Source organism: Lonchura striata, chromosome 3 (assembly GCF_050655825.1).
Source record: "Lonchura striata isolate lonStrDom1 chromosome 3, ASM5065582v1, whole genome shotgun sequence".
In the NCBI taxonomy this organism is placed as follows: Eukaryota; Metazoa; Chordata; class Aves; order Passeriformes; family Estrildidae; genus Lonchura; species Lonchura striata.
The window spans coordinates 41,600,441-41,624,410 of NC_140705.1; the positions used below are offsets into that span (position 1 = coordinate 41,600,441).

A 23,970-nucleotide genomic window follows, 5' to 3' on the forward strand; every position below is an offset into this window, starting at 1 on the left:
AAGCAGTTATTGTCCATAGACAAACACAAGGGCTGCAGTTTACATGCAGGACCTTGTTCTTTTGGTTTATATCTTCCCAGTGCTTAATTTTTAATTTGGTTATGAATAATGACCCACTGTTCAATATATAATCTAGAAAAGGTTTTGTTAGTGTATGGTGGTGGTTTTGTTTGTTGTTTGTTTTTAGATAAATTAGTCTGTTCAGGAAATTATTTTGGTGTGTTTTACTTTTCAGTAAAACTCATTTATTCTTTGCACACTTTTAAAAATACAAATGCTACATCCCAAATGGTCAATACAGAAGGAAACCTCTAGCCTTTAATCAGTATTTAAAAGAGCCAGATTTTGAAGTGTGATCCAGAACTGGCATCAGTTCCCACTGATCTCAGTTCCCACTGATGCCTGAATGGGGTAATCCTGCTTCATTTTACCAGAGAAATAAAAAGTACCAGAGTAAGGTATGGTCATAACTGTGTGATATTTTTTTGTTCTGTGAGGTGTTTTGCTGCAGCAAGGAGCTGTAGGGTAACTGTGGCAGTGGTACCTGCCACCTGTGACACACCTTCACAGTAGCACCCCACACCATGCACTCTCCGCAGAGTCATATGTTGTCACTCCCTTGCAAATGAGGGGATTTTGTTTTCCAAAATCATCCTGTTGAGAGCCCAGCAAGCTGGAAGCTGTTGAACATATGCCAGTAAAGAATTTATTCCTTATAGTGGGTGGCCAAGTGGACCACTGAAGTGAGTCATTTAGTAGAGTGGAACATGTTTTGTTCCCTGCTATAATCCATCTCAAATTTACAACTTTACTGGTGGCTGGAAACATGGTGAAATATATATGTTAAGATCTTAAAAATAGAAGTATGTACTCACTGTAACTATTACTAAAATTAAATATTCTGCTCATGTAGAAACTATGAAAAATATTACACATTTAAAGTTTAGGGTTGCATTTTATTTCGCATTGATGAGGATAGGAGAAAAAAAACATAGCTTTGAAAACCTTGGAATTTGCTTGTGTCTCAGATTTAATTTATCTTAAAATACATTTTCAGAAATCTCACTGGTTACTATTTGTAATTGACAGTTCTTGAAGGCATAAATACTCCCTCCTGTGCTTGCCTGCACATCCATACTGTGGTCCAGTCAGTGCATTGAAGAAATGTGCGTTTGCAAGTTTTCTTCCCCACATTTTCACACTCAGGTTTTTTTGGTAACTTTCTACCTTTTGTACTGCCTTCCAATGCAGTACTTTGTTTATTCCTCATCACTTCTCATCACTTCTCTATCAGATACATAGCTAACCCAGAAGGCAGACACTATCACAGCATTCTCATTGTTAGCCTTTAATTACTCTAGTTCCTGCATGTGTAAATCTCCTATTTCAAATTTTGGTGTGATTTTTTTTTCTTTCTCTGAGGTAGTCCAATAATGATAAGATTTATGAAGATTACAAATTTATTTTTTTTAAATTCCTGAACAGCCCAGTTAGGACCTTTAAGGACTTATGTTCTTGGATAATGCTCTGGAGTAGAACAAATCTTGGAAATTTTGAAATTCTTGGGTTTCACCCACCACTGTTTCTTGAGGTTATCATGGTTAGAGTATAGAGATCATAGAACCAAGGTTGTGGGTTCAACTCTTGTATGGGCCATTCAGTTAGGAGCTGGACTTGATGGTTTTTGCGGGTTCCTTCCAACTCAGAATATTCTGTGGTTCTCAAACTAATTAAACTATATACTTACTTAATTGGGGTATTGGAAAACTTTACTTCAAAAACCCCTGTAGGCAAGAAAACACTTCTTGCTGTGTTGTAAGAAATCTTGGACCTAAAGAAAAAGACCAAAGCTGTATTGTATTAGTGCAGGGAATGGGGATCAGGGGACCTGGCGATTCATATTTTCTTGCATTTTTTTTACCAAAATATTGTAATCTATACTTGCTGCAGAAAAAAACTACATCCCTTTTCCCTTTCTTTCTATCCCATTTCAAAGTTTCTTGACAGCTTAATTGTCCATCCCACCCCTAAGGGTGTGACAAAGGTGATTGGTGTAACACCTGAAAATATGCTTAAAACATGCATATTAGGGACTCTGCCTTTTTAACTAAAGAATGCTTTGAAAGAACAGTTTGCAGTCAAGAAAGAACAGTCAGTCTTCCCTTTAACATTTGATATATTAAAAATACTCAATACTTGCACAGAAACTTGAACATCATGAATCACTGTAATGTTTCATACAATCAAATTAATTTCAAAGTCACTTCCAAAAACATAGCAAGTTTTCTTCTGGAGTGGTTTTAATTCCAAAACTGGCAGAGTAGTGTAAAGCTACTTCTGTTTCTTGTTGTTCTTGAAAAGTGATTCAGTATAGAAATATGAGAACAGATTAAAGTGAGAGTGTTCTACAGTGCTGAAATGATTCACAACTTTGTATGTAAACTTGATGTATTATTTGGGAGACTGTCTAGTCTGATTAAAACCTATTAGTCTGGGATATGTCTTTAAGTGAATTAGAGTAAAATGTTGTTCGAAGAGGAATGTCACAGTTGCATGATAACACTAGAGGAAGATTTGTCTGTCTTAAGGTAATCCTAAATGAGGTTCCTTACTCTCCATTAATATTAAGGGAAAAGAGATTTGTACTAAAGTGTTGGGAGTACAAATACTTCTTATTTTTTCTTTTAAATAACATTTTTGTGTATATGTTCCAACCAAATGAGAAAGGAAAAAAATCTGGAAACTCTGAATGCTTATAGTTCTCCTGCTTGCAGTTCAGATTCTTGTTTTGATAATTTTCCCAACTCCTGTTTTCTTTAAGGTCTCATTCGATTACAAGAGCTCATCAAGGCTCCATCACGATACAACCTAAGACTAAAAATCCGTCAGTTACCGGCTGACACAAAAGATGCAAAGCCATTACTAAAGGAGATGAAAAGAGGCAAAGAATTCCATGTAATCTTTGACTGCAGCCATGAAATGGCAGCAGGCATCTTGAAACAGGTAATCCTCATTCTGCTTTAGATGTCTTAATCTTCTTCATCCCTAATAAATAAAAGTATTATCCAGACCTAATGGTATTTAACAAGCAGGAAAATTGTATGTCAGTTTTACTGAGGCCTTACTGAAAATCAACCAAGGATTTCAGAGGCAATTTTATTGGTGACACAAAAGGTAGGTGCTTTAATTATGCTTTTATAATGAAAGAGTTTAAATAATTTACATTCAGGAGGAACATGAAGGCATATTAGTCTTTCAAGTATGAAAAACCAGTTCTTTAGAGAATTGATGCTTAAAACATGGTTTTAAATGCTTGCTTAATGTTATTTGATTCATCAAGTCTTTATGTATGTATGTGTTTATTTATTTACATATTTATTTTTATTTGAGGCCTTTAGGATGTGTATTCCTAGTCAGATAGTGATATCTGAACAGTATGTTACTGATAGACCACATTAATGTCTTCCATTGAGAGGACAGAATTGATATCTTAGAGCCACATTCTCTCTGCTCCAATAATGGAACTGCAAACCACACAAGTACATTTGGGTTGATGCTGTGAAAATGTGTGCAGGTGAGATGAGTAGGTGAGATACAGCAAAATTCCAGATATTTAACTGACTCAATCTTCCCCATAGTTTTTTAATTAATCTACGACTTCCAATACAGAGAATAGGAGGAATACCTAAGCTGAAGCAGTATTCTACACTTCTAATGCATAGCTTTTAGTGACTTTAATTCAAGTTTATATTATGTTTGCTAGAAAACTGTAAGGTATAAATTGAAAACAAAATGTATTTGAGAGTTGGAAATATGTGTCTCATTAAGAGGTACTTACAGGTATTATTGTGGGTATAATTAAAATTGCTAGTAAGCCTACATGTATAATATAATTTCTTTATTGTTCCTTGATTGGAAAAACTTTTATTAGTTCCTAGTAATTTTAAATATCTTCTGGTGTTTTTTCTAAACATAAGCCAGCCTAGTTATTCTAGTTGTTTATATCAAATCTATTTGTTTATATCAAATCATTGAATGTACATTTAATTATTTTAAATATTTAAAATCCAAACAATGCAAATGGGACATACAGGCAATATTAAGCTGAAATGCTAACAATATCTCCATTGAGATACATTACTTATACAGAACCTAGAAGTTTTTAGGTAAAAAAATCATTTTTATTTCACACTATGCAACACTGTGAGAAATGTATGAATAGAGGGAAATGGGAACAAAATTGAAACTATTGTATCTTTAATAATTTCCCAGGACTCAAGAGTGAGCATTAAACCTCTTTAAATCAAATAGTGAACTGCTTCATCAAAGCACACTCTCATCCTAAAGATTACAGAGGAAAGATACAGAAGAAATTTTGTCATGAGTGTTTAGATCTTCATACAGATTCTGTAGACTTTTAGTTTTCCATTCAGGTCCTATACTGCAATGCTTTAAATATGCCAAAAATTTGTAGTTTTGAAGCTGAATGTGAGCAATTGCTGTTGAAATTGACATAAGGGGTATTGAGAATATATTTATTATTTAATGTTAATTTTCCAAATATAGTGTCTATAAGTGATTATTGAAAAAAATCTTTATATATCCATTTCTGAATTACTGACGGATCAGTTTTTTCCCCTGGTAATGGAGGTATGAATCTTGGGATAATGGAGGATGAATCTTGGGAGACATGATGAGGAGTTTCAGTTTGAGAGGATGACTTCAAAGATTAACAGTGAAGCTGGTGGAACACAAGTTGAAAATAAAGAAAGTACAGTACTTTGAGAACTAGTGAAACAGCAACTACATTTTGCTGGCCAAAAAAACACGTAAGGAAAAAAAAATCCCATCAATCAGACAAACATACTTAAATTAAGGCTAATCTCATTGCTATCTATGTCACCAGGCAACCAGGGAAACCATACATAATTTAAAAGATTAGGGAAGTACTGTAATAATGAGAACAGAGACATTGCAATGTTTGAAGAGGAAAAAGGAGTGAGATCTTTAGACAAGTGAGAAGGTGATAGCAGGAACACCTGGAAAAGAGACAGCATCATAGGAGAATAAGGAACGTGCGTAGGATGTTGTGTAGGGATCTTTCGGAGTATGAAGGACTTGATTAGAAGAAGTTATGATATAGATGACTGCAAATGTATTACACATATAGGGGAATATACTTTGGTTTTATTAAAAAAAAAGTTCTTATAAAAACTAAGAATGTTTATAGCTGTAGAGTTCCCAACAAAGATGCAATATTTCTTATGGGAACGTGGTTTTCCTGTGTTTAGAATTTAATTGCTACTGAAACACTATACTCTAGTTCTAAGTACTGTTGTGGAATTTTAAGTACAGAAGTATATTCTTTGGAAAAATAGTGTTTTTTCAAAATAAAATTTAAAATATTATAAAATCTGATTTACAACTGATATTTGGATTAGTTTTAGATTTTTTTCTTTCAAAAAGATAATAAAAACTATTAATTTCATCATTTTATGGACAATGTCACAAGTAAAAAGGCTCCTACAGCCTTCAGAGTGGTGACAATTCTTTCTAATAGAAATTCTGGTATTGTCACAGTAGTATAATTGTGGCCTTAAGTGTCTTTAAGGAGCCCATCTGGTAACAACTTGGCAAAGGATTCATTTGATAGTGCCTGGAAAGTAAGAAAATACTAAGACAAATTTTGTGCAGAGCATGAAGATAAATGCTTTTCTGGAGAAAATGCCCTTAATGAATAAACATGAAGACAAGTAGTTTTTGTCTACAATTTTTTTTTATGCAGTTGAGAGGAAAGCTTGAACTCTTAAAACACACAGTTTATCAAAAACTACTTTGTATTAGATAGATAGCAAAAGTGATGAAGGTACTTGAGAGATACCCGAATTTATAAAATTATTCTATGAATATTTGTTCATTTTTATTTAAGTAGTATCTCTCTTGCTGTTCAAAATTTGACACGAGAGAATTTTTTTCCATACTTGGAAAAATGTGCACATGTATAATGTAAGCTTGGGTCCTCCTTTCAAATGCATAGTATTGTTCATCAGAATAGAAAAAAAATTCCTATTAGGTAATTCATTTTAAAGGAAGAGTTCAATAATGAATGAAAATATTGTCGACTCAAATTATGTGTTGTAACTTAATGTATCCATTAGTATGTAAAAATACAAGCCTCTTTCACATTTACTGCACTAAACAGTCTAATAATATTCTTTCTATCAGATCTGGTTCATAAATTCTTTTAATAGTCAGTAATCTTCTCTAACTGCTAAGAAATGACTTGCTTGACCTAATTTTAGCATAATTCCAACCCTATAGTCTCATCTTAGTAGTGTTCTTTTGCAGTGTTTCATTTGCTATGTGAGTGTGATAAAACTGTATTATGTGGCCCCAGAAACATTAATCTTTTGTTTATTTTTTTAAAGGCTTTAGCTATGGGGATGATGACAGAATACTACCACTATATCTTTACCACACTGGTAAGTAGCTTGTGAAAACATAGTGATGACATCCAACAAAGACGTTACTTTTCTAATTATATTACTTAACAAAGTGGACAAGGTCTTTGGAATGGGGTGTGAGTGCAAGATGTTTTCTTTCCTGAGTTTTCTTACTTTCAGTGAAAACTCATCAGGATGGTTTAATTATTGTTCAGCAGTGTGCCCTGAAAACTGATAGACCTGAGAAAATCTGCTACATCTGACTGTAGCACTGCAGCTTTTAACTATCAAGAAGGCTTAAATGTATAATTCATAATTCACTGTTTATTTTGTGCATTTTGTCCTCTTTGTCTTTTAGCTGTTTGTATGTGAAGATTAAGACATTTTAAAGTTTACTCATATATTCTATATTTTTAATTCAACATTTTACAAGGTAGTTCTTCTCTGTCATATGATTCATGAATAATTTGGTGTGAATCTGAGCTGTATTTTATTTAACAATTCATATGAGGTTTTTAGGCACATGAATTATTCAATATTCTTTGGTGTCCACTGTAAATATAACTTAGAATGAATTTGATCATTCTTGGACCTATCATTTGAAATAAAATAACATTTAAAATGTCAATGCTCTTACAAAGCAAACATGTATGTCAAGACCTTTTTCCTGCTCACGACAGCCTAACTAAGAAACAGTTTAAAAGTTGATGAAAATTATTTCTTTGAGTAGTATGCTGTCCTTTGGCATTGAATTTTCATTCTTAAAGCCCTGTTTAAAAGTCAGAATTTTCTGTCATTCTTATTTACTTATTAAAACATTATATTTTCTGTGGAGACAAGAGTATTATATTGACCTGGAATTATCAAGAGATAATTTACTGTGCACAAACATATCAGTAATTTTGATTTTGCAGTGTAGTTCTGGAACCAGCATCAGAATTTAGTTGGTTTTATATATTAATTGCTTCTTGACATGGTGAAAGTCCTGTCAAATAAATTTTCCAGTCACAGTGTTTATCACAGTCTTCTGTGTAATCTTGTCTTGATTGATTCAGGATGTAATTCACTGGCTCATTAATACACTGGCCTGTAATAAATGCATAAAAATATTGTGTATATTTATTACATTCTAGTGTAAACATGAATGTGTTTGGATTAAAAAAATTTCATTCAAGGTTCTGACTTCTTGCATAGTAAAAACTGAGAGAATTTTTAAAAGAGAAAGATATAACATAGTTCTAGTTATGTCCAATATTTCCTTTGCAATAAAATGTTTTATTTATTTGTAAAGAGGCTGTGAGGTTATTTAAAATGAATTTTGAAACCTGCATATCTTAGATATCGTGAATGGGGAAGTAAATGATATTACTAGCTACAGAATTAAAAATAGGTAGTGATTGATAACTGGTTGATATTTTTATGGGCTTTGTGATGTTAACAATGGGTGTTATATTTGGGTTTTCTGTAGTACAATATTTAATCTTCTTCAGCTCCAGATAGTAAATGGATTCAGGCAAATGTTACACCTAAAAGTTACCTGGCAACAAAAATTAAATAAAAAATTAGATAAATGAATATCTATGAATATCTATGAATTATGGGGAAAATGTCTATGTTCAATAAATTAAACTTATGTTATAGGGAAATAATAGATTATGTATAACCCTGATTACATCTTTTTTCCTTCCCAGTGAAAACTTGATTTTAGATCTGAGTTTCCTGAAGTCTAGTACTGTTTCTACATTGCTTCTTAGGATTTGACCAAAGCACTAGGATAACCTTGAATTTAGTTTCTTAAGCTTTTGAATTTTGAATTCAAAAAAATTTGAATTTTCTTACTTTTTATGAATTATATTTCACCCTGTGTATATTTGAGGGCTAACTGTACACACACACATACAGATATACAGAAAACATATAAATTAGCAAAAGTTTTTCTTGCAAAGACGAATTCCTAATCGAAGAACTGTCCATATTCGGAAGCATGTTGATTACAGTGAAAAAATGCTTTTGATTAAATTTAAAGACATGTACATTTCTCATTGTCCCTGCTCACCACCACCCCCACTCCCTGCCTACTACCCTCCACCAATTTATCCTTCTTAGATTAACATTTTTATGTTTCACTGAGAGTGAAAGCTCAAGGAAACTCTTGTCCAGTTTATTTTTTGATATTTGTTTGGCTTCTGGTAAGTTCAAGAACTAGCAATTAATATTTATATCTAGACAATGAAAATACTATTCAAGCTTATTTTAGCCTGTCTAGTAGCAGATACCTTTCTGTTATTGGACTAAAATTTCCTGAAAGTCTGGTCTTCCTCTGAGAATCAGATTACTCCCACCATAATAGCAGCCAAGTTGCTTGCTCACAGGCCCCCAGACAAGCAGAGCACATTTCCTGGCATAAATAGCAGTGAAAAATGACCATGCTCTCATCTGGGGAGATGGTCCAACAATTGAAATAGCAATTGCAGTGTATTACCGAATTTATACAATGGTGGTTTTTTCAGGACCTCTTTGCCTTGGATGTGGAGCCCTATCGGTACAGTGGTGTTAATATGACTGGATTCAGAATTCTAAACACTGAAAACACCCAGGTGTCATCCATCATTGAGAAGTGGTCTATGGAGCGCTTGCAAGCACCACCGAAGCCTGATTCAGGTTTGCTGGATGGATTTATGACGGTATGAATGCCAGTATTTGATTCCTTTTTTATATGCTTGTGAAGCTAAAAAAAAAATAACTTTTTGCTAATAAAAGTGTTTAGAGGTATGTAACCAAATACTACTTTAAACATGAGTGAGAGAGTAACTGTGATGTTTCTGTTAATATTTTGTGGATTGAATACATTATAAACTTTTTTTAAAAATTACATGTACTGTATTTTTGTTCAAATAATAATTCCATATTCTAAATGTCAAATTCACCTAATTTCCTAATTTGCTGGTGAAAAATTTTCCATGGGACAAAAATCAAGCTAATGAAAATTGTGTCTTTCTCTACATTTTGAGTCTTATTAATTTAAAATTAATTCATTTGTAATGTGTGTTTGCTAATATTTGCATAAATCTTGCTTTTAAATATTTTATTAAGATTATGAACAGGACCTCATTACTATATGTTCTGCTTTCTCTGCTTTCGGATTCATCTGAAATTAATTAATCTGGTTGTTTATTTTAATTTTTTTTCCTTCCATTGCCACTAGTCTTTGGCCTTATTTAATTTCATAAAAATCACAACCATATTTCTGCAAACAAACTTTAATTTCATCCCTTTCAGGAAGGGATCTATTTTAAAAGACATCCTACATGAGGACTACTTTAGTCTTTAAATTTGTTGAAAGATTTTCCACTTTGACCCCTTAACAATTTAGGAAGTTGGGTTTTGTTTTGCTTTAATTTTTTTTGTTTGGTTTTTTTTTTGGATTTGTTGTTGTTGTTGTTAGGTGTTTTTTTGTTTGATTTTTTTAGGCTTTTCTTCTTCCATTTTAAAGTAGAAAATTCTATTTATTTAAGACAAGTATTTTGGAAATATACCTGGTGCTTTGATTGTGTTATTTATATAACACAACAATCAACATTTTTTTTTCTACTGCTAAGATTTAATGATCTTATAAATATTAGGTACTAAATTACAATAAATATTTTAACAAGTTAATATTTTTCTAGAAAATTACCCTTTTTATGGAAAAATAATTTTAAAATGTATTTACTGTATATAATGTCTTGAACATTATAATTTGAAACATTTTAAATTTAATTTGTTTATTAATTTCCTTGCCCTGCACTTTACAGATTGCATCACATGGCAGTTAAAAAGTTTTATTGTTAATTTCTCTAAATAATTTCAAACAAGCAAATGAATGCCCCAAAATCTGAAAACTGTTTGAAGCCTGTGTCTGGTTTAAATATAGCTACTACTTATTACTGTAAGTCATTGTTTCATGCTTCTTTGTTTGCATTAATACTTTCAATTCTTTTTTTTTTTACCTTTTTGAATTCAAAACTTGCATCACTTCTTCTCATTCATTGTCATTGTATATTTTATGTACTGATCAAAGATGCAACTGATCACAGACCTTTGGATATTTACCAAAATCAGTAGTGATAGAATGGAATAATAAATATTGAAATAGAGTTCTGTGGGTCAGTTGCATGTTTTTCATCTCCTGTGGTGCTGTAAAGAAAGTGTTTTTCTCAGAAAACCTTCTGATGTAAAGCAGAACTCTATAATTGCTATTATATGACTCTGTAAGAATAATACTTTACATCATTACTTTGCCTCAGGATAGAAAAGTATAAAATAAGTGCATGAGAAACATAGTGGCTTCTCTTCTGAACCCTTTAGACCCCTCTATGCTCCAAGTTTTCACGCAGAATTTGATGAATATTTTATGGTCATTATTTTTGTTGATTAAGCATTTAAATGTGCTTTGATTACCTGGGTTTTAAATACCTGAGAGATGCAGATAATATTTAAATTATATTTATAGGGCTAATAATCTTGGCAAGCATTATGAGATTACAGAGTTTTTTGGATCAGGCCCGTAGATACAGAAAATGCATCCACAGTGTGTCCATTTGGACGGTGTGAAGGAAAGTCAAATCATGATGTCATTGCACAATGTTCTTTCTCTTCTCAGAATAAAATAAGCCATTTTATTGAGTTATTATCAGGGAAGTTGTAAAATCAGTTAAATATGTAAAATTTGACTTTTATGTCACTGTTGTTCATCTATATTTAAAGTCAAAAATGGGCTTAGAAATCAAAGGCCCTTCACACATATTGATGCTATGGAATACTCTAACGGATCTGGGCTGGACTGGACTGCAAATATGTTTTATTTTCACTGGTTGATAATGGCTGCAGCTTAATCACAAAAAAATTAGCAAGAAGACTGCTTAATAGAAATGCATTTAGCTTGAACCACACAGATAAATGCCATTTAATCCAGTTTAAAACACCTAAAACTTGTTCCAAATAAAAATCTGAAGTTTGTGTAAAGCATTTAGAGACCTCAGTGAAGACTAACTCTTTTCTGGTGATGTAAAAGCAGGCCAGTATGAATGGCAAAGATTTTAATTTCTCGTGGTGTTTGTGTAAGGTGCTTCTACCCCGTATTTTTTCACCTTTGCCCTGATGACAGTTAGAACTATCAATGTAATTCTGACATTGCTTTTCCTTATTTATGATTCATAGAATTCCCGGTATTAATTGTTGTTTCAAGGTCTTTTCTGTAGGCTTGTATATCTCTCTTACTAGTATATAATTTTCCTCATAATTATTTTACCTTTTAGTATCCTAGTGGAATAAAAGTTGGTACAAAATTTCCTGAATTCTATTGAGTTCAATTATGATAGTTTTTCCTTTGTTTCTAAGCTGTTCCTCAGTACAGCTCTGAAAAACGTGATGGTTTAGCACACCTGAGGATTTCTCAGGATTTCTTTTTATGGACTTTGGAAAAAAAGAAACTATTTAATCAATGATACCATATTCAATAATTCTAGTAATAAATATTTACTAATCAGTACATCAAACAAAATAAGTGCATTCTATGATTTAGGAGAGTAACCACAGTACAATTTGCTTTGTTTTTTCCTTGGCTCCAGAAAATCTGTAGAAATTTTGAAAATTGCCTGCTGTATTTTTTCAGACTATTCACACTTTGCACAGTCTTCTTGAAATAAAAGTTGTGCTTGTGTAAATGTTTATAGAAAATGATTTCTTTTAGTCTAAACTAATTTTTAGTAATGAAAAATGTGAATATACTTTTAATATGACACATAGAAGTCCTGTGTAAGTCTCACTGGTCTATTCTGATTAAAGACAATTTTCTATCATCATTCTCATACTCATAGACCTAATTTGTGAATTTGATGTTTCTTTCATATTTCTTAATATCTGTGGACAATAAAAATGATACTTGTCCTCATAATGTAGAAATAATAATTGTGTTGCTATGGAAGTATATGTTATTCTTTTATCTGTCACACACTTGTGCAGATGTGCATGTGTGCACATGGTGTAGATTACTAAGATAATTATATAGTTATATTTATTTCTTAAATTTGTAATATCATTTTTAAGTATTCTCATCAGTCTTTTATTTACTTTGACCATTGTTTTTGTATCATCATACTCTTATTAACCAGGAATAAAGAAAATATAGTGCCTATAAAAATAAACCTCCCATAAAACTGGGACATGCCAGGCTGTTATTTCTTGTAATAAAATTACAGGAATTTATACAGTAACAATTTTGCCAGAGGTAGTAAACCCTACCTTTAGAAAACAGCAGAAGAAAAGAGGAGTCAAAGATCAAACTGTTGCAATACCTTATCTTTCTTGCTAGTGGAATTAACTGTATCTAACATTTCAGTATCTATTTATCATTGTCTTGCTTCTTCTTGTTAGTTAGGTGGAAAAAGCCAAAGGAAACAAAAAATGGCATTTGTCTCCATTTTAAATCGAAATCTAGTTGTTTTATTTTCAGACTAGGAAAACTTTTAAATTAATTCTCACTCAATGCTGCACTTCCTGACTTAATTCAGCAATACATGTAAGTGAGATTTTTAAAATTTGACGTCTTACATATTTCCGAGTAAAATCCAGAGTGGCTACTCCACCAAAATGAAATGAGCAAACATCGATTCATTTGCTCATTTCCGTGTTTCTCACCACATATTCTTACTTGTTAGCAGTTCAAAAAGCACTTTTAGAAAGTTAGATTGAAGACAGGGTGAGTTGTTAGCATTTGAACCTTGTGTTACCCTGATTTTAAACAACTTCTAACTACACTGAAGCTCTTTAACCAATTCTCTGATATCTGATATATTCATTACTCTTATTTTCCGCCAACTTTATGCTGGATTTTGAAATTTGAAAATGATTGGTACTTAGCAACCACTTGAACAGAACTTGGCATTAATAAAACCACACTGTTTTCCAACCAGATTATGATTTCTTCTGGAAAAATGAACTTAAAAGTCAATAAAATCCCTAAACATACCATAATTAAATAAATATATTTAATTAGTGTAACATCAGCTGTTTTTTTTCCTTAAAAGTTTAGATTTTAAGGGCTTCATCCTTATTTTAACCTGGAGTAAAAAATGAATGTTGAACTTTCCTGTAAAATGGAAAAATGTTACTTAATTATTGTGACAATGTTTTTATTAAACTCTAGGAATACTGGCATCTGTACTATATAAGTAGAAAAATATTCTGGAAAGCAGAGGGGCAACATACTATTTTAAAGAAACTTCACTTTGATATAGTCTGTACAAATATTACACATAAATAAAAACCCACAAAACCCTGAGCATAAATACATTTCCACATTTATATATGACAGCCATGATTCACACCAAGTAAAACAGAGCATAAAGTGTTATGTTTTCAGAATTCTTTTACTCTTCAACTATTAATCTTCACAGTTGCCTTTGCCTCAAGTCAAAATTTAGCATGCATAATTAAGATGACCTAACAAGCCCTGCTCCTTAATTAACATTAAGTTTTCTTTACTAATTTCTCTTGCCTATCATCCAGTTCAGCTCTCTGCTTTCTTCTTATATAGAAAAGAGTGTATTTTTTCTATTCTGACTATTAATTATATTTTTTAATGCCCATTTTAGTAGCAATATATGGAAGGTGTAGAGAAGCACTGTGGTACTTCATGAATGTGAGAGCCAAGGTCCATGTTTAGGTGTTTACCCCAGAAAAATCAGTTTGCAGCTGATACATTTTGTGTATTGCCTGGCAGAATGGAGCATTATTTAGTTGAGCATGTCCTCTTTTAACTCTTAATTATTTTTGACTTTTTTTTTTCTTAGTTTCTCAGTAAATGAAAATGATAGTTGAAAAAACGAAACCTGAAATTTAAGATATTAAATACTGTTGACAATTTTTGCATATGCAGAACAGATTTATGGTTCACTTCTGTGTATGGGATTTTCAATTGCTTCAAAAAAAGCGTGAAGAAATTTTATTCATAAAGTTTTGAATTTTTAAAGCTGGTGTATAGACTTCTTCACATAAGGAAAGTACATTCAATGGTGTTTTCTTTAAGGGTGTAACTGCAAAGAAGATGCAAAGATGATGAGAGATTCTAATAACTCCATAAATTTTCCTTAATTGAAGGAATGTACAAATACATTTACTCACAGAGCTGCCTAGGAAATTAATTTTGAAATTAGCCATTTTAAGGGATACAGTAAAAATCCTGAAGTTATAATTCCTTTGGTATTTGAGAATGGAAATGAAAGAGTGAATAATGTTGTATTTGTAAATGTGTAGATATTTTTCCCTAATTAGCTCTCTATATTTGCACACCTAAAGGCTGGGGGGATGCATTTATATAATATATTCTTTGTTTATTCTTTTTCCCCCCTAATTGCAAGAAAGCTTCCAGTAAGCAACCACTCTATGTATAAACCTTATGACTGTTTTGTAAAATCTAATTTATCTGAATGTTCTCTTTCTTAGCTTTGGGGGTATGTTAGTTTAATATTCTTGAAGTTTTGTTGTATCGAAGGTCAAGCCAAAGAATTGCTAAAAAATAAAGGGTTAAACAGTGAGGATAGATGGACAATAATTATGTATTTTTAATTGCAACAAATTAAAGTGTTTAAAAACCCTAAAACCTTGTGAGGAATTGGCCCAATGCACAAAGACCATGTTAAATGGCCACCTGTAATCAGGTGAAAGAACTTCTTAATCAACAGGTTTCTCTGCCTTATTTTTGGTTAAACTAACTTGGTTAAGCTACTAATGTTGAAAAGGGTACCTTTTTTTTTTAGCATTTTAAAGTTTGGAAAGATTAAGAAAGTAATGGCACTAAAACCAGGACAACTGAAGTTGAAAGAATTGTCTGAAGCATAAAAATCTAAAATTTACAGAAAGGGATTCAGGTCTTCTATCGTGACATAGCCAAAGTTTAACAATGTTTTTCATGAAAGAAATAAATAACTCTCATTAATTGGACATAAATAATATTGAGGGCACTGATATACTGCTCTGAAAGCTAAGTGTAAATTTCCCAGATATTTTGCTCTACTTAAAAACAAGCAAACAACAAAAACAAACAAAACCCAAAAAACCCCAAACAAAAACCCAAGCCAAACATCCAAAACAAAATGAACCCCACCTCCTCACATCCCAGTAATTTTAATCTAGCTGTTGCTAATCCATTTTAATCAAGGTTTAGGTAAACAGCACAAGCCAAGAAAAAGCATGACTTTAAAAAAAAGTGAAGTTGCGCTAAGTGTAGGTATTAGAATTTAACCAAATAGAATTAAAATGATGCTTTTAATTACTGACTCAAGAAATTAGGGAAACTGATTTCCAAAACTGGAAATACACTCTAATAGCATTATTATTATTATTATTTGTATTTAGTTCAATATATATTTTAACCTAATTTTTCTTTACATTAATTTCATAGTTTCTGATCTGTGGTCTCCAATTTTTTTTTTTTTTTCATACCTCATAAAGGAAGAAAAGAAACTGTGGTGTAATTCAGTTGATATTTTTTTCTGGAGCTTGTCTGACTTTATTTATCCTAGATGTCAGTATATTCAGTGACAGTACAAACTGTTGAATAGCTTGATACAAATTAGTAATTTAGTTTTCCTAATTGTAAAAGGATATTTGTGGAACTTCAATCTCTTATATGCACATGGCAATATGGAAATAACAGCTATATTTGGAATAGCTACTTAAATAATAATTTAGTAACTGCTATTAGGCACTGTGACTGGACAGGAGAATTTGATAAGTAGGTGCTGTTAAGGTTCCTGGGGGTAAAAAGATCAAGAAAAAGAAAAATAAATACTTGCTACAGAAATACAGTCTTGGATTCTGATTTAGAGCTTCAAAGAGGATATCTTCTTATGTAGACAGCTTTATAATTATCCCTTTAGCTAAAAGAATTTTCTGGATTTGCTGATGAGATGTGTTTAGTAACAGTGTAGCAGCAAATGTGTACTTCAAAGGAAATACTAAACAATTACTCATTACTGCTTTACAAGCTAAAAATCTCCCCTAGGCACAGTTAATTTTGTGAGTTTAGGGACTATACAGGATTTCATGCTGTAAGATGTTTTAGAAATGATTTGTCAGCTATTTTGGGAATTAATTGCATTATTAAATATGTGAGTACTGTATACAGTAACTTTTAGAATTTTAAGAGACAGGCTAGATCACAAACTTATGATCCTATCCCAAAGGAAGGCTATGTCCAAGTGCTGTATAGCATTTAGCAGAAATTGCAGTTTATCTTCAATGGAAGATTTCATTGAATTCTTCCAGATGTGGCTTGAGGATGCATGTATACATATATAAATATATTACCATTGGTTTATATCACGCTTTCATGTTAGCAATCTGCCTGCTGCTACGTCTTTATGAAGCAATAGAGGGAACTCAGTATAACAGCAAGTAGGGAAATGGAAGAGCTTGTGCAACCTGCAGGATCTCCTGCACATTGTAGAAGTGTAGCTGAAGCATAGGTTATTTTTTGAGATAGGAATTTGAGTGCCTTTTCTCAGGAAATATTCACATGTCTGCAGTGCATGAAATTTAGTCTGAGGACTGAAATTAAGAAACTGTAATCTGTCAAAGATTATGTTTCTAAAGAAGGGGAATGAAGCTGGTGAAGGGTCTGGAGCACAAGTTTTATGAGGAGTATATGAGGGAGCTGGAGTTGGTTAGCCTGGAGGGAAAGAGGCTCAGGGGAGACTTTTATTGCTCTCTACAACTGCCTGAAAGGAGGTTGTAGGCAGGTAGGTGTTGGTCTCTTCTGCCAAGTAACAAGCAACAGAACAAGAGGAAATGGCTTCAAGTCATCCCAGGGAAGGTTTAGATTGCATATGAGGAAAAATTTCTACCAAGAAAGGGTGGTCAAGCAACGGAAAAACCTGCTTAGAGAAATGGTGGAGACACTATCCCATGGATAGAGGCATTTAAAAGTCTTGTAAATGTGGCACTTATGGACATGGTTTAGTGGTGGAATTGGCAGTGCTGGATTAATGATTGGATGATATTAAAGGTCTTTTCCAACCTAAGCAGTTCCATGATGCTATGAAGATATTTTTCTTAGTATATGCATTATGAAATTATTTTTAATGGTTTATGTATATACTATGTTTATTTTAAATTTTCAAGAAAGGTGAACCAAAGAAAAGATTTATTTCATTCTCTTTCTTTGCTGTTATTTTTAGAACTTGCCTTGAGGGGCAGCATAACTAGAACTGATAATCAGTGGATTTATCTGCAGAAATGAATAACTCTAAGAATCATTATGGCTACCATTGTAGGATGTGGAATGGTGACAGAGTAGGCATGCTATGTTAAGCAGCAATGTAAATAATATAATTTGTGGAGAAATGGGCCATCAATTTGGCCTTCACTGTGTGCTTATCACCTTCACAACCACACTGCCTGTTAGGACTGGCAATGTACTGCACTTAATAGTGACGCTTAGAAGTATGTTCTGGGTAAAATCCTTGTCCTTTGGAAATCAGCATATGGATCATTTGGCTAACCTTTAGTTTGCTACATGCATTCCAGGCTCAGACAGGATAAGCAGATGAAGAGCTACCACTTTTAAATTTTTATTTAATGTTAAAGTGGAATATTAAACACTACATACTGCAACGGAGCGGGAAAGAGTGAAAATCATATGTAAATATTTGTCTCTGAATATTCAGGTGGTTATTTTGGATGTGTTTGGTAGGCTGGAACAGTCTTCATTCGTTATATGCTTCTGATATATTAAAACCAAGGATATGCTCTTTCTTGTTAGTGCTTGTTAATTACTGGACTAGTTGACATAGCTGGTAGATATAAACAAGCTTCTGGGGATACCACATTCACTGCTGAAGACCTGTAAGTGTATCTGCTTAAATTTTTTGCCTTTTAATTTTTTTCCCCAATTTTCAGATATTTATAGATTTATCTCTGATAAGAGCTATTACTTCCACTAATTTTTGCTTTTCTCAAGTCACAGCACACTTTCGGCTTTTAAGGGGGTTCATATAGTACATATTGACTTCATGGGGACTTTATTATAAAGACCAGATATGTAGTTATTTCTTAAACTAATTTTCCTAAGGGATAACTTTATTTCCTGTCCAGAACATCCTAGATTCCATTTTCGAGCTTTAGAGATTTACAAGATATTTTGCTTGGCCTCCACGCTTTTGACCCTTCAGAAGATCAAAGGTCTCCTAAAAGTCCAAATTCATGTCTGCCCACCTTTGGTGAATGTTTCATCTCTTAATATTTCAAATTATGCTACATACTTGACATAGTCAAGCCTTAAGTAGAATTGTAGAAACAAATATACTTTCCACTTAAGGGGTCTAGAGGGAATACACTGCCACAAGCATACATACAGAGCTGTTAAACAGTGCCTAGGAAAATTCAAGCAACCACCCAAATCTCCATGAGAATACTTTTATGTCAGGATGGAAACAAAATTAACATGCTTTAATTTATATATTTTTCTCTGTGAACATGAGGCCTCTACTCTCCCAAGTCGCATTCAGCTTAAGAGGTAGGTGAGAAACATGTACTGGATGCACTAAAGAGAATTAAGTGTCATGATGTGAAACAGAGATTTTAGATTTAATACTCCCACTTCCTAAGGCCTGAGTGTATATATAATATTTTAATAATGCTGTAACCTAAATTAGATGATGAAAATTTCTGTAATGTCCTGGAAATAAATACTAAAATTTCAGAATTTTCTTATTTTGATCTTGTAGTATAATTTGCTCAAGCCTTGTTGTGAAATGCTACTGGGAAAGCATTATTTTGTAACATATATTCTGTACATGAGGCTTCTATATATATTGCTTATGAAAACAAAATCTCATTTTATCTGTTTGTCATATGTAACAATGGATGTGTTTATTGAGCTGTTGATTGAGTCCTCAGTTCAACAAATTGTTCACTGTGTTTTTTTGCTGAAAAAGCAATGTAAAGCTTGTCAAGTAGCTCTGCTGAAGTCAAGTGGACTACTTTGACACTTAAAGTGAAGTATCTAATTTGTTTAAATAGTACTTCAAAGGTCACTCATAAAAAATGTTTTATGTAAGTTACTTTGTTGCACATCTTCACTTTTGTATTTTGAAGAAAGAATGAGAGAGAATTTCAAAGTATTTCTGATCAACAATTTTTTCAGTGTTTTCATGATAGCAGACATAGTTCAGAAAACACCATTTTTCAAATTACAGATTCCTGATAACATGATTGTTCTCAGTGTTGTCTGCATAAAAGAAACAGCATGAGACTTTAGATAGCTTTAGACTATTTTGGATTTCTTCACCTTCTATTTGCTAAAAATTCAGGATGATTATTCTGATGCAATTCCAAAGTTTGAGTAAGATTGTGGGTAGAATCCAAAGAAAAATAACTGTATTCTTCTCTTCAAGATTACTGAAAATAAGCATTTTTTTTTTCACTTGTAAAAATTCAAATGATAATTTAAAAAACCAAAAAACTCTTTATTAGAGTGCTCATTATTTCTGTTATAATCCTTTGGGTCCTTCACACAGTGGGATTCATCTTAGCATGAGTGCAGGAACTAGGTCTTCCTGAGTGGAGCGTTTTGCAGTAGTGTGCCTTTAGAATTGAAGTCAGGGAACATCAACTTTGTATCTGGAGGACTGCTGCCTATTTATTACATGAAGTTGATAGACTAATTTAGAAGGTGATGTCCACGATATTTCCTGGTCTATTCAAAACTTGCTGAGAAAATTGTAAACCTATAGACTTCTTTTAGCTGATGATGAATTTTGTAGAGTCACAGAACAGCCCAGGTTTGAAGGCTCCTTGAAATATCTTGTCTAACTTTTTATGGGAAAGGGAGCTAAGATGCAATCTGTCCAATTGTGTCTTGAAAATCTTCAGTGGTGAGAACTTCATCATATCCCTGGGGAGGTTGTTCCTGTGATTGTTCTTGCTGTAAACAAATTCTTTCTCAAGATGAAGCCTCTTCCAGTGTATCTTCCACCCATTGTCTTCCTCATGTGGGTCTTTACCAAGAAAGAGTCCCTGTCCTCTTTGTAGCTGCCCCTTTAGTACTGAAGCACTGCGATAAGGCCCCTTCAAGCCTTCCCTTCTCCAAAGAGAAAAGACCTTCAGTGTCCTCAGTCTTTCCTCAGAACACAGGTTTCCAGTCCTCTGATTGTGGTGATCCTTTGGACTCTATCCAGTGTGCTTGAGTCTTTTTTAAATTTTGAATTATGGGGATCATAACTGGGCAGAGTGCTTCAGATGCAGCCTGACAGATGTTGAGTAGAGAGGGGTGATCACATGTCTATCTCAGTTAGTAATGAGCCTGTAAATTGAGCTCAGGATCAAGGATCTTCTGCTACTGCAACATCTCGTGGCTGGCTCATCTTCAGCTACTTGTCCACAAGGACCTCCAAGTCCTGTTCAGCTAGGCTGCTCCCCATTCATGAAGATTATAACCAGTACTGACTTTGATTATGTCATCTTTGAACTATTTCTTAAATTGCATGGTAAATTAAGTTGGGTAAATTTGTTTTCAAGATCTAGTTTAATACAGAAACTTAAGCACTGACATACCACTTTCTGTTCAAAGACCATTCTTGTTCACGTAAGGTCCTCAGCCTAAGGTTTGTTGCATGATCACAAATTGCAAAACTAAAATCAGTATTCATGGAGGGGGACATTTCTGTCTTGGGTAAAAGATTTATAGCCACATCTGGGAGCAATTAGAAAGGCTTTTTTTTTTTTTTTTTGGCACAGTTAGCTTGTCATATCATTGTCCAAAGCAAAGATGTGCTTAATGATTTTGATTAGTCTAGATTTGCCAGTTTTGAAATTAACTAGAAAAATAATAACACTAGCTTATTTTTAAAATTGAATATTATTCTTTTAATGTTTGTACAAGTAGGGTTCTCTATCTTAATTTGCTGCGTTTAGTCTTGGTGCAATATTCTAGACAAAAAAATGAAATTTATCTTAGTTTGCATCAGAGAGTGTTGTCGCTGTGGTTTTTTATTAATGAATATGCTTAGATTTTTTTGACTTTACTGTTCCACATTTGGCCTATTCATTTACTAAATATGCGTCTTAAATAAAATCATTTAGAGACAGACACCAGCAATGTTAGAATATTGTTTTGAAACAATTTAAATGTGAAGATCTTAAAAGACCTCTTTAGATGAAAAGTAAGTCACAAGGGCTCAAGTGCAGCTGTATCATGTAAAGCAAACTTTCATATAATTTATTTATAAATTGGAAAATTAGGAGATTTACAGGAGCTTTGTGAAGCTGAAAATAAAGGACAAGTTAACTAAAAATACTTTATTTAGTTAGAAAAAAATTTTATTGCCATTTATAAGGCAATTTTTAAAGTAATGTAAAAAGAAGTAAATTATGAATACAGTTTGTCTGGAGAAAGAGGAAAAAGTGAGAACATTTTTTTCTACATCCACATAAAGTTGTGCATGCATTCATTTAACAAAATCATCTGTGTTAGGTTAAAAATAGAATAATTTGTTAATTATATAGAAGTTACCCTAAACTTGACAAAGTCAGATTATAATTTAGGGTTTCTTCCTGAAAATAAAAGCTCAACAAAAATCAGATGGGATACACTTGGAAATATACAACTTCAAAGTGTGAGATGCCATAACAAAGTGTATGCATACTGAAGTTTAGTTTGGACATTAAAAAAATCAGGAAAAACCTATTGGTAGAAAATCAGTGATATATATATGTGTGAGTGTGTGTGTATGTGTTGAGTTTTCTTTATCTTGAGTATACCAGCATATGTTCCTTTTACATTTGGTCAGAAAATATTTGTCAAGCACTGGAACAGGCTTCCAAGGGAAGTGGTTGAGTCACCATACCTGGAGGTATTTAAAAATGTAAATCTGGTGTTAAGGGACATAGTTTAGAGCTGGACTTGGCAGCACTACATTAATGGCTGGATTTGTTGGTGTTAAAGATCTTTTCTGAGTTAAATGGTTATATGTTCTACACTGAGTTGATTCAATGCTGTTGGATAAAGAATCTGAATGTCAGGGACTTGTATTGATTTTCAAGTAAGATCAAGGGAGAAAATCCATCAGAGCAGTGGGAGATAAAGCACCATCAGGAGAAACTCTTTACTATCTGAGCACTAGGTATCATATTTGTTAGAGAAAAATATTGAATGTCTTTTTCTGGGAATATAAACTAACAGTAAGCAAGATTGTCAGAACTGAGGGGCCTGATCATTTGTGTAATGAGGAGAGGTTGAGGGAGCAAGTCTAGGGAAAGGAAGGCCTCTTAAGGACCTAAGAGCATCTCTCTAACATCTGTGGGGAGATTATCAAGAAGACACAGACAAGCTATTCCCAGCAGTGCATGGCAGAAGCATGAAAGCAAAGGCATAAACTGAGAGAGATTTTGACTGGATTTAAGGAAAAATGTTTTCACTGTAGGAAAAGTTAAGAATTGGAAAGGATTGCTCACAGAGGTTGTAGTCTCCATCCATGCAGCTGATAAAGCTCTGAATAAGGTGTCTATTCCTAGAAGATACACTGAAAACAATGTAAAAGGTGAAAGATGTCGGACTAGGGAAGTCCTGTGGTCTCTTCATCTCAAATTGCCTTATGATCTTTATTTATACTCAAAAACTGTGGCTGTCCTCTGAGAAGTCAATCTCCATTATCTTTGAAGAGCACTGTTGGATCTGAGGGAGCCTCTTCATAAAAAAAGCAGTTAAGAGTAATGAAATTGAAAACTATTCTCATATTCATGATGAGCTGTAGCTTGATCACACAGATACAATGTAGTTTGTAAACCAGAGTACCAGTGCTTAATTTTTTTCTAGAAATTAGAAGAATTCCTCCTATTTTGAGGGAAGTATCTGCATTGCTTCCTGCAGGTTTTATTAATTTTAATCTTAAGGGACATGTAATTTTTTCTAATTCCAAGAAAACCTCATCTGATATAGTGTGGTCTCAAATACAATTTTTAAGTTTACACAATATCACAGGGGATGTGTTAGACTATATCAGTCAAGATACTATCATATAAGATACTATAATGCTTGTACCTAAATACTCAGTGAACACATTCAGTAGAAGAAACAATATAATGATAGTTGTATCTCTCCTAGAAGCCCCTAAAACATGCTTTTGGTAGATGTTTATAAGACATGTTGGTGAGCTTTTTAAGAAAGTCAAAATTGGTGATCATTATGGCTATCAGTTCACACGGACATGATTATGTCTCAAACAAATAAACTTTAAAGGAGCTGAGAATTGAAAAGGGTCCAAGCATTTAAAATAATGAGCACACCATTGAAAGAAACAATGAGAAACCTAATAATTCCAGGTTTGGGTCAGAACATGACTGGTTTGCTGTGTTTTAGTATAAGGAATCATGAATTCAACTTGTCTGTGCTGCACAGACACAGGTCAATGTGCCTGTCTCCTTTTTGCAGGTGTTGAGTTGGCAATCTTCCAGAAAGTTTGGTGGCAAATCATGTAGAACCATTCCA

The 23,970-nt window shown here is 33.0% G+C and overlaps 1 protein-coding gene across 4 annotated transcripts in view; it reads left to right on the forward strand.

The window, feature by feature from the left end:
* The window catches only part of GRIK2 (glutamate ionotropic receptor kainate type subunit 2), a 341,730-nt gene that overhangs the window by 130,037 nt on the left and 187,723 nt on the right, over positions 1 to 23,970 (forward strand). For all 4 annotated transcript variants that reach the window (XM_085574923.1, XM_077782281.2, XM_077782282.2 and 1 more), the window contains 3 exons: positions 2,822 to 3,003; positions 6,429 to 6,482; positions 8,954 to 9,127. In XM_085574923.1, coding sequence (XP_085431049.1) covers positions 2,822 to 3,003; positions 6,429 to 6,482; positions 8,954 to 9,127 — 410 coding nt within the window. The remainder of the gene's footprint in view (positions 1 to 2,821; positions 3,004 to 6,428; positions 6,483 to 8,953; positions 9,128 to 23,970) is intronic.